Source organism: Salvia hispanica, chromosome 4, assembly GCF_029641045.1.
Source record: "Salvia hispanica isolate PSC_SH4W2 chromosome 4, Shi_PSC_v1, whole genome shotgun sequence".
Lineage (NCBI taxonomy): Eukaryota > Viridiplantae > Streptophyta > Magnoliopsida > Lamiales > Lamiaceae > Salvia > Salvia hispanica.
Window position 1 is genome coordinate 48,419,990 of NC_142695.1, and position 11,911 is coordinate 48,431,900.

Sequence of the window (11,911 nt, forward strand, 5' to 3'; positions counted from 1 at the left end):
TGTTTCAACTTTCCTCACACTAGCTTGTTCTAAATGTCTTAGCTGAGACGACCTACCCATTTTCAACATCTAAGTGAGTTTCAGTTCAGTTCTTTTGTTTGCAGGACATGCTTCACACTATATCAGGAAAGCAAACAACGACGCAGACAGGAGAAAAAAGATCTAACCTTTCAAAGCAAGGGATTGTGCTTAGTACCATCAGTTGTTCTTGAAGAACTTGATAGGTGATTGTCCCAATACTTGCTGTAAATCTATCTGCAGAAAACTGTCGAATCGAAGGACTAGCTCCAAGAGTTCTTTTAAGAAAATACTGAGTTTACCACCTGTGCCGTACCATATGAAATAGACATGCATTTGTGTGTGGGAATGTGATAAATGAAAAACAATCAAGAATAGGACTTAGAAACAGCAGTTTTTGCCAATGAAACAACACACATTTTATTAAGCATCGGGAACAAAATCTACAAGCGAAAAGATGAAAATAAAACATAAAAGAGTACAAATCCATCCTAATTTATTACTATAGCATCCCTTGCAGATTTGAGGAAAACCAGCAGACCGCGACATGAGTTGTAGCGATAGTATACAGTGCGCTCCTAGTACCAGCTCAAGATGATAGTCTTTCTCAATCCAACTGGAACGTCGAGTTATTCATCTAACTTTTACCAGCTGTAGCTCTTGGAGAAACATACTAAAGAAAGAAAAAAAATCAAAGAATAGGAACAATGAAAAAAAACAACTCTGTTACCATCTTTAATGAAATAAAAATCCGAAACTTGGTTTTGACCACCAATAGATCCAGTGCCAAAAACCTTGTGAGATGATCTGCTTAGAAACACTTCCTGTGGACAATGGATGGACCCGACTCATCATATTCGGATTTGGATATCCACATCTGTATAAATGAGATAGTCAAGTTAATAAGATTGGAAATGAAGGTTTGAGTGAAAATTGTTGATTGAAGATGGTAAGCAACCTGTTGGAAGGTACTGAGAGATGCTAAAATGGAACCTCCAATCCAGACACTATATTTCCTTTCAGGCGGGGCAACAACCTTAATCTTCATGCTGCTGGGAGCGAGGGCGGTGATCTCCTTGCTCATTCTATCAGCAATACCAGAGAACATAGTAGTACCACCACTGAGAACAATATTGCTGTAGAGGTCCTTCCTAATATCCACGTCGCACTTCATGATGGAGTTGTAGGTGGTCTCATGGATACCCGCTGCTTCCATACCGATCATGGAAGGCTGGAAGAGCACCTCAGGGCAACGGAAACGCTCATTGCCAATGGTAATAACCTGCCCATCAGGCAGCTCAAAGCTCTTCTCCACAGAGGAGCTAGTTCTTGCAGTCTCGAGCTCCTGCTCGTAGTCCAGAGCAATGTAGGAGAGCTTCTCCTTCATGTCCCTCACAATTTCTCGCTCTGCTGAGGTGGTGAACGAGTAACCACGCTCAGTCAGGATCTTCATCAGGTAGTCAGTAAGGTCACGCCCGGCCAAGTCCAGACGAAGGATGGCGTGTGGGAGGGAGTAACCCTCGTAGATTGGGACAGTGTGACTCACACCATCACCAGAATCCAGCACAATACCTACAAGGAACGAGCCACGCCAGCAAATCATTATATCACCATCAGTATATCAACGTGTACACGAGCTTCTTACCAGTGGTTCGTCCACTGGCATACAGGGACAGGACGGCCTGGATAGCAACATACATGGCAGGAGCATTGAATGTCTCAAACATGATCTGAGTCATCTTCTCCCTGTTAGCCTTTGGATTAAGAGGGGCTTCAGTGAGGAGGATGGGGTGCTCCTCTGGAGCCACACGCAGCTCGTTGTAGAATGTGTGATGCCAAATCTTCTCCATGTCATCCCAGTTGTTGACAATACCGTGTTCGATAGGGTACTTCAGAGTCAAGATACCTCTCTTCGACTGAGCCTCGTCTCCAACATATGCATCTTTCTGTCCCATACCAACCATCACACCAGTATGGCGGGGCCGGCCTACAATGCTGGGAAACACAGCTCGTGGAGCATCATCTCCAGCAAAACCAGCCTAAAAACAAACAATTTGATACCATCAAATTTACAAAATTGATCATCTCAAGCAATTGATGCATGATGGAGTTATTATACCTTCACCATTCCAGTTCCGTTATCACAGACAAGTGGCTGGATATCCTCTGCTTCGGCCATCTTGAACTAGTTTTTTTAACTAAAAAAAAACATGTTCCACACACAGTAAGCACATATACAGAATGCTGCTTCTCTTGATTATATTATTTGATTTCTCTTCACATCAAATGTGTGATAAATCACTTCGAAAAATGCTGGAACAACAAAATATGATTTCCAAAAACACGCATGCAATTTGATTTTGAATCAATTTAACGATTGGATCAGATGTGGCGCAATTACCTAATTTGTTCAAAGCAATAAAACATTTTCATGCACACATTTCATTATCCAATAAAATCTATCTCCAGTACAATTACAGCAACAGAATCGAGCAAAAACACAATAAATAGAATCGAATCACCAATTGTTGAGAGAGAAACTGAAGATACACCTATTGAGACAGAATTACGAGGGAGACGCAGTTTTTTGAAGCGATTTGGTGAGAGTGTGGATGAATGGGTAATATATACAAATAGATCCGAATTTACTGATCCTTTATTATTCCTGTTTTCATGCTTTAACTCTCATTTCTATACAAACTAATTCTATTTTTATCTTTTATCGTTTTCAAAGAAAAAGATTATGATAATGGTGGTGAATAATTGCCGGAATTTTTTTTTTAACGTGAATGCATTTTGATTGGTTAATAATACTAATATATTTCAAATTGTCTCAAAATAGTTCTGAAGAGCGTCAGTATAATTTCAAACTAATCCTAATTTAATTTAAAATATTTCATATCATCAAAAATATTTTATAGTACCTGAATTTTTATTTTTGATCTTATTCAATCTTTGGGTGACATAACTATGATATTTCGTTGACTTAAGTCATTTCAATACGTAAATCAGTGTATGCATACACAAGGAAATTCAATACTAGAAGTAGTTATGTAGCAAACGTAACAATATGTTGTAGTAGTACAATTGATCACTACAAAAAAAAATCCAACAGATTGAACATTTCTCAGAAATTAAGACAAGATGATAGAAAACTCACAAGATTTCAATGGGGCTACTAGGATTGAGGGTGTATGTTAAATTCTTTTTTTGGAGTGAAATTTTTTGCCAAAACAAATAGCTAAGGTTTTTTAAATTATTATTACGTATTGACGCTTCCAGTTTTCAGCCTATTAATTAGCCAATTCGTGGAACAAATGAATCCATCCTTTTCTCTGATATTTCTTTACTACGATCATCTACTTGCAAAAACTATATATGCAATACTGCAACATTACAAGCTGCCTTATATGGTACAAGTTTTTAGAGGAAAAGAGTCGGATTTATGAATTAGAATTTTGATATAACACACTACTAATCTGCAAAAAAACTATATTTAAAACATGATACTGTTGAATAAAAAATAAGTTAAGAGCCTAAGACTATAATACATTACAAGTTTACAATAAGCTGGATTTTAATAGTACCTATTAACTCTTGTGGTCAGTGTGAGGCAAAAATAGTCTTCATTCACTTAGAGCAATCAAAAGGGAACAATTTAAAATGCTGGTGTATACCGGCAAAAGGGAACAAAAACAAACTATACGATCCTGCCAATCTACTTCTCTAATTTGTGTCACATTGATTCTTACTACATCTCGGCAATAATCGGGTCGAAAATGGTCTCGAGTTCTCTCATCTTGTCTTCAAAATCATCAGCCTTTGCATGTTCATTTGACTCTAATCACTGTGTAAAAGAGTCAAAAGCATCTTCCATCTTATTCTTGTCTGCTCGTGTGGGCCTGGCTGCACATCTCATGGAGTCCCTCATGCTGTAGGCATAGTCCTCCAAGGCATTCTTCGCCTCCACGTTCTTCTTATGCTCCTCGTCCTCCTGCTTGTACTTCTTGGCATCTATAAGAATATTCTCAATATCTGCCTTCGACAGCCTGCCATTGTCGTTAGTGATGGTGACGCTTTTCTTCAGTCCGGTCCTCGTTACTTCAGCTGACACAGTCATGATACCATTGACATCAATATCGAAGCACACACTGATATCAGCAACACCTCTGGGCAAGGCTGGAATGCCTTTGAGATTGAAATAACCTATCAGATTGTTGTCTGTTACCTTGCTTCTTTCGCCCTCGTACACCCCAATCGACACACTTGTCTGATTGTCATACACTGTGCAGAAAGCTTTTGTTCTCCTTGTAGGGATAATTGTATTCCTTGGAATAATTACGTCCATGATATCTCCATCGACATCTGTACCAAGGGACAAAGGAGTGACATCCAAAACAATCAGCTTCTGTACCATGTCATTGCCATCACCACTCATCTTGGCAGCTAGCACAGCAGCACCATATGCCACAGCTTCATCCGGATTAATGCTATTGTTCAGCTCCTTTCCACTGAACAAATTCTGCAACAGCTGCTGAACCTTGGGAATTCTACTCGATCCCCCAACCAGCACTACGTCATGGATGCTGCTCTTCTCCATCTTTGCATCCTGCAAGCACTTCTCAACCTGCTCTACACACTTGCTGAATAAACTCGCATTAAGTTCATCAAATTTAGCACGACTGATAGTTGTAAAGAAATCAATCCCCTCGTACAACACTTCAATCTCAATCGTAGTTTGGTAAGTGGACGAGAGAATCCTCTTTGCCCTTTCACAAGCAATCCTCAATCTCCTAACAGCTCTTTGGTTTCCACTTATATCCTTACCATATTTGCGTTTGAACTCTTTTATAAAGTGATTCACCATCCCATTGTCTAGATCCTGACCTCCAAGATGAGTATCACCTGCAATAGCGTTCACTTCTATGATGCCCTCCTTGATCGTCACCAGAGACACGTCGAATGTGCCACCACCAAGGTCAAAAAAGAGCACATTCTTTGCCACAGAAGTAGCCCCTTCGAACAGACCATATGCAATGGCTGCAGCAGTAGGCTCGTTGATGATCCTCATAATGTTAAGGCCAGCAATAGTTCCAGCATCCTTGGTCGCCTTTCGCTGAGAGTCGTTAAAATAAGCAGGCACAGTCACAACAGCATTCTTGACAGTTGATCCAAGATATTTCTCGGAGATATCCTTCATCTTGGAGAGCACCATTGAAGAGATTTCGTCAGCTGAAAACTGTTTCTCCTTCCCTTTGTAATTTACCACGATCATAGGCTTGTCAGCAGGGCCGGGTATGACCTTGAACGGCCAGAATGTCATATCACTCTGAACCGTTGGGTCACTGAATTTGCGGCCAATCAACCTCTTTGCATCTGTGTAACACCGTGTAAGATATAATTCAACTAGTTAGAGACTTGAAGTAGAAAGAGAAGCAAAACAACAAAACTTAAAGTGCATACGCAATATTTATCTCCCCAAATGGAACTTGAATGGGTTAGTAGAGGCTGGTCCAACCACATTTTACAGTAATTAGTCCTCTCCCTACTTCATCAACAGTCGATCCTAATTTAACTTTGAAAACAAAATTATCCTTCCCTACATGCACACAAATCAAAATTAATTAAATATTTTTAGTTAATAACATAGACAGACAACATTTGAAGTTTCCATTTACTTCTGCTGGATCCTTTTTCTCCATTAGTAATTACTCGGACATTACGACAAAACAACGAACTCGATATCATTAATAAACCTTGATAAGACGAAGCAAGCACCAAAATTTGAAAGACTAATCACTGAAAAGAAAACTCACCGAAAACAGTGTTGATGGGATTACTGGCGGCTTGATTGATTGCTTGCTGCGTCTCCAACAAGACGCTCAGTGTCAGTGAAAGCCACGTAGGACGGCGTGGTGCGGTTGCCCTGATCGTTTACTACTATATGAATACGCTCGTGCCTCCACACTGCCACGCACGAATATGTCGTCCCTAAATCGATCCCAATAGCCTTTCCTTCCACCTTTCCAGCCATTAATGATAAACACTGAATACAAAAATTATCAAAACTAATGCTCCAGATATTCGTTCAAAACGTGAAAATTTCTAGATAGTGAAAGAAACCCTAATGATAGCCATCAAAAGTAGAGGTAGAATATATAGAGCAAAAAGTAGTACTTCCCGCCATCCATATTTCTTTTAAAAAACATTTTTTATTAGTATAAGGAATTGTTTGTAGTTAACGCTGGCAAATAAAATGTCAATGTAATACTCCCTCCGTCCACGATTAAGAGTCTCATTTCTAAATGGCACGAGTTTTAAGAAATGTTAAGAAAAGTGGGTGAAAGAAAATTAGTTGAATAGGAGTTTCACTTGTATATATTAGTTTTAAATGATATGTGAATGGAATGAGTTAGTGGAATGTGAGGTCTCTTTACCATCTATGGTAATTATGAACCGGGGCTCTTATTCGTGGACGGACCAAAATAGAAAAACGAGACTCTTATTCATGGACGGAGGAGTAGCTGATTTTTTTTAATTTTTACGTATTGACCCTTCCAGTTTTCAGCCTATTAATTAGCCAATACCTGGAACAAATGAATCCATCCTTTTCTTTTTCTGCTAGTTCTTCACTACAATCATCTACTTGCAAAACTATGTATGCAATAATGCAAAATTACAAGCTGCCTTATATGGTAAATTTGAGAGGAAAACAGTCGGATTTATGAACTAGAATTTTGATATAACACACTACTAATCTGCAGAAAAACTATATTTAAAACATGACACTGTTGAATAAAAAAAAAAGCACTGTATCTATATATGAGACAATAATACATTACAAGTTTACAACATGCTAGATTTTAACTCTTGTGGTCTGCGTGAAGCAAAAATAGTCTTCATTCACTTAAGCAATCAAAAAGATCATTTAAAGACAAAAACAAACTACACGATCCTGCCACTCTACTTGGCTAAATTTGCAACACCTCTGGGCACTGCTGGAATGCCTTCGAGATTGTTGTTTGTTGCCCTGATTCTTTCGCCCTCATACACCCAAAACGGCACACTGATTCGATTGTCCTTTACTGTGTAGAAACCACCTTTTGCTATTCCTGGTTGGGATAGTTGTTATATTCTCCACTATTGTTTAACATGTGTGTACACTAGTTTTTCTCAACAACAAAACTTAGTCAAACTTAGACAACCAATATCTAGAGTGGTTATAACTACTGCATATCTCAACACAAAAAAAAAAAGAAAGAAACCAATCTAACACATTCAATACTGTGAGAGGTGATAACTACTGGAGGGGAAAAAAGCATTCGAGATAGAATGAACCCCCGTGCAAGGTTCTTGAAACGAGTTGTGACTTGTGAGACAGAGGTTAGTAGGGACAAGAATGGAATTCGATAGTTTAATTTGTGGAGGGCACACATGAATAAATATGGTATTATTATACCTTGTGCTCACAACAAACCAAATAATTTTGTTAAGACCAAATATCTAGTACTACTCCCTAATATTTAAAAGGCAAATGAAGATAAGTTCAAACATTATCATTAACGGCAAACAATGAATTGAATTCTTAATTCATCATTAGTCAAAATAATTGTGCGTGATCATAAAACCACTTGGTTTGTTTGAAATTAATGTCCCTAGTGGAGAATCTTGTTATGATCCATACAGAAATTCTCCGATCACTCTATACAAGAATACCCCATCACCAAAAAGGTCCAAAAAGGTAGACTAGCAATTACTATGAATTGTAAAGATTGGAATCCACAGTATTAATGACATTACTTTATTTTAAAAAATCGATTTGTCAAATATTGAATGATACGAAGAAATATTTCAACTTCCATCGCATTAACGGAAGACAGAATATAAAAATCTGGAACATGGACTGTAACTCTAATTTATACTCCATCGTCCCATAAAAAAGAGACTCAATATATTTTGGCATGTTTTGTAAAAAATAGTCTATTTATCTTCTTTTTCTCTAATTTGGTGGCCACGTTCTCTACTAATATTTCTATTTAGAAATCTTTTATTCTTTATCAATTATAAATTAAAACTCGGTATCCTTCCAAATATCTCTATTTTTATGGGACGAGGAATATTTATAGTGAATAATATAAAATCATTTAATAAAGTATGAAAGATGTAAAAAAAAGTGATTGGAATATTGATAATGAAGAACGAACTCACCTCAATAGTACAATACGTATAAAAAAAGTTGCTAAAAATAGAAATGTATTTCCTTTGTTCCAACTAAGTTGAATTATATTATTTTTCTGGTTATTTCAGTTAAGTTTAAGCACTTCCTTTTTTTTTAACAAAAATCAAAACTTTTAATCACTTTTACTTTATTCTCTCTCATACTTAATTTGCTCTCCTTTTTTTTTAATTTCTCCTATTAAATTTTATCTTCGTTTAACTCATTCAACATAATTTCCTAATCATGATTCACCGTGACTAAAAGAAATGCCTTAGGGAGTAGTACCATTTTTATGAGATATACCAAAATGAAGTGTTTATTTTTAAGGAAATATATACTCCCCCTTTCAATATAAATAGGGACTTCGGGGACGATGCAAGTTTTCATGTGAAATTGGTAAAGCAGGAGAAATGTAGAAAAAATGATTTAAGTATTGATAGTTAAGAATGAGGCCCGTCATATAAAAGGAAAATACTTGCCAAAAGTAAAAAGGGACTATTTTTGTTAGACGGACCAAAGTGGAAAAAGAAAACTATTTTTATGAGACGAAGAAAATAATATCTACACTTTCCATAACAGCTTAAAATAATTTAGCTCAAACTTAATTTTAATTGATCTTTTAATTGGACAACACAGTTTTATTTTTTTGTCACATTAAAAATAAAAAATGAAAAAATACTTCATGATTATATGTAGTAATACTATATTTTTTGTTATAAAGTTTGCAGTTTATAATAAGAAAGCTTTATTTTAGTTTATGATTTTATTTACCAGCGCTAACTAGAATCTAGCTAGAAACAATTCTATACAATTAAATAGGGGACGTGATCAAATGAAAACTCTAAATATTGTACAAACTTAAAACTATAATCTGGACCATTGAAAAATGTCAACAGATCACAAAAAAGCATCAACAGGAAAATGTCAACAGAATTTCAACGGTGGTCAATGATTGATGCTGTGTTGATATTGCGTTAATATTGTGTTGACATTAAAATCTTGAAATTTTACACTATGTTGATATTGTATTGAAATTGTGTTAAAGCTGTGTTGAGGAATTTTGAGTTTGTACAATATATAAGTTTGCATTTTATCACTACCCATTGAATAGAGACTTTAGACTCGTGAGTAATTTTTTTATTACGGATAATATGGAATTGTTTGGAAGACGACGCCGGCTGATGTCGGGAAGTAATTCTACTCCTACTTTTTTGCTCTATATATTCCACCTCTACTTTTGGTCGATCATAGGTTTCTTTCAAGGTACGACGTTTCATTTTCTCACCTCTTTCCTAGCATTTTGTTTAGAGCATTAGTTTTGATAATTTTTGTATTGTTTGAGTTGTAGCTGTGTTTGTCCTCGACATCATTAATGGCCGGAAAGGCTATTGGGATTGATTTGGGGACGACATATTCGTGCGTGGCAGTGTGGAGGCACGACCGAATTGAGATAATAGTAAACGATCAGGGCAACCGCACCACGCCGTCTTATGTGGCTTTCACCGACACTGAGCGTCTCGTCGGCGATGCCGCCAACTATCAAGCAGCCAGAAATCTCATTAACACTGTTTTCGGTCAGTTTTTTCATGTGATTATCGTTAGTATTTCAAATTTTGGTGCACATGTGTGAGTAAGCATAGTTTTATTAAACCATCCTAATATGGAGCAGGAAATTAGCTCTAGTGGGTACTCCAAAATCAATCCCATTTTTGGTTTTTGAGTAAAAATACTTAGTATTTTTTAAAAAATTTAACATTCTTTTAAATTTGAATTTATTATAAATGATTGGAGTAAAATTATACTCCATTTGATGTGAAATGAGTTTTAGTAGTGTAAATGGTTGGAGATGCTCAAGGATAACTATTAGATAAAGTAGGGAGATGATTAATTACTAAAATGTGGTTGAGTTATATCTTACACGGTGGGTGTTACACAGATGCAAAGAGGTTGATCGGCCGTGAATTCAGTGACTCAACGGTTCAGAATGACATGAAGTACTGGCCATTCAAGCTCATATGCGATGCAACCAACAAACCTATGATCGTGGTAAACTACAAAGGGGAGGAGAAACAATTTTCAGCCGAGGAGATCTCTTCAATGGTGCTCTCTAAGATGAAGGATATCTCAGAGGCATTTCTTGGAACAACCGTCAAGGATGTTGTTGTAACTGTGCCTGCTTATTTCAACGACTCTCAGCGCCAGGCGACCAAGGATGCTGGAATCATTGCCGGCCTTAACGTTATGAGGATCATCAATGAACCTACTGCTGCAGCAATTGCGTATGGTCTGGATAAAGGGTCCACTAGCTCTGTGGCAAAGAATGTGCTCTTTTTTGACTTTGGTGGTGGGACGTTAGATGTGTCTCTGGTGAGGATTAAGGGGGGCATCGTAGAAGTGAAGGCTATTGCTGGCGATACTCATCTTGGAGGTCAGGACCTGGACAATGGGATGGTGAATCATTTCATGAATGAGTTCAAGCAAAAGTATAAAAAGGATATAAGTAGAAGCCCAAGAGCTGTTGGGAGATTGAGGACTCAGTGTGAAAGGGCAAAGAGGAACCTTTCATCCATTGTCGAAACCACGATTGAGATTGAAGCATTGTTTGAGGGGATTGATTTCTTTACAACTATCAGACGTGCTAAATTTGATGAAATTAACAAGGGTTTATTCAGGAAGTGTGTGGAGCAGGTGGAGAAGTGCTTGCAGGATGCAAAGATGGAGAAGAGCAGCATCCATGACGTAGTGCTGGTTGGGGGGTCGAGTAGAATTCCCAAGGTTCAGGAGCTGTTGCAGGACTTTTTCAATGGGAAGGAGCTGTGCAAGAGCATTAGTCCGGATGAAGCTGTGGCATATGGTGCTGCTGTACTAGCTGCCAAGTTGAGTGGTAATGGCAATGACAAGGTGCAGAATTTGGTTCTTTGGGATGTTACTCCTTTGTCCCTTGGTGTTCGTACTACTGGAGATATCATGAGTATAATTATTCCGAGGAATACAACTATCCCAACCAGGAGAATAGAAGAATACTTCCCAGTGGAGGACAATCAGACCAATGTGCTGATTAGGGTGTACGAGGGTGAAAGAAGCAGGGCAACAGACAACAATCTGCTAGGGCAATTCAATCTCAAAGGCATTCCAGCCGCACCCAGAGGTGTTGCTAAAATCAAAGTGTGTTTCGACATTGATGTGAACGGTATCATGACTGTGTCAGCGGAGGCAACGGGGACTGGACTGAAGAAGAACATCACCATCACGAACGACAATGGCAGGCTGTCCAGGGTAGAAATCGAGAATATGATAATGGATGCCAAGAAGTATAAGCAGGAGGACGAGGAGCATAAGAAGAATGTGGAGGCGAAGAATGCCTTGGAGGACTACGCTTACAGCATGAGGGACACCATCAGATGTGCAGTCAGGCTCAGACGAGCAGACAAGAATAAGATGGAAGATGCTTTTGAGTCTTTTATACAGTGGTTGGAGTTAAATAAACATGCAAAGGCTGATGATTTTGAAGACAAGATGATGGAGCTGAAGACCATTTTCGACCCGATTATTGCCAAGATGTAGGTAGCAAGAATGAACGTGATTGCAAATAATTAAGTGTTTTAGATCGTGTAATGATCTTCTTGAATTCTAATTTTAGTGAATAAATACTACTCCTAGTTTATAATGAAAAAA

At 37.8% G+C, this 11,911-nt stretch overlaps 2 protein-coding genes and 1 pseudogene across 2 annotated transcripts; 1 reads left to right on the top strand and 2 right to left on the bottom strand.

Annotated features, from left to right (window-relative positions):
* Positions 1–422: 422 nt before the first annotated feature.
* Positions 423–2,644, bottom strand: LOC125196757 (actin-1-like). The gene is made up of 6 exons (XM_048095371.2): positions 2,571–2,644; positions 2,138–2,216; positions 1,664–2,057; positions 977–1,590; positions 813–895; positions 423–691 (listed from the first exon to the last, which is right to left on the bottom strand). The coding sequence occupies exons 2-5, from the start codon at positions 2,195–2,197 to the stop codon at positions 830–832; spliced, it is 1,134 nt and encodes a 377-aa protein (XP_047951328.1). The 5' UTR covers positions 2,198–2,216; positions 2,571–2,644; the 3' UTR covers positions 423–691; positions 813–829.
* Positions 2,645–3,769: 1,125 nt separating this feature from the next.
* LOC125196755 (heat shock cognate 70 kDa protein-like) lies at positions 3,770–6,052 on the bottom strand (annotated as a pseudogene).
* Positions 6,053–9,608: 3,556 nt separating this feature from the next.
* On the top strand, positions 9,609–11,911 carry LOC125192704 (heat shock cognate 70 kDa protein 2-like). The gene is made up of 2 exons (XM_048090333.2): positions 9,609–9,810; positions 10,173–11,911. The coding sequence occupies exons 1-2, from the start codon at positions 9,609–9,611 to the stop codon at positions 11,798–11,800; spliced, it is 1,830 nt and encodes a 609-aa protein (XP_047946290.1). The 3' UTR covers positions 11,801–11,911.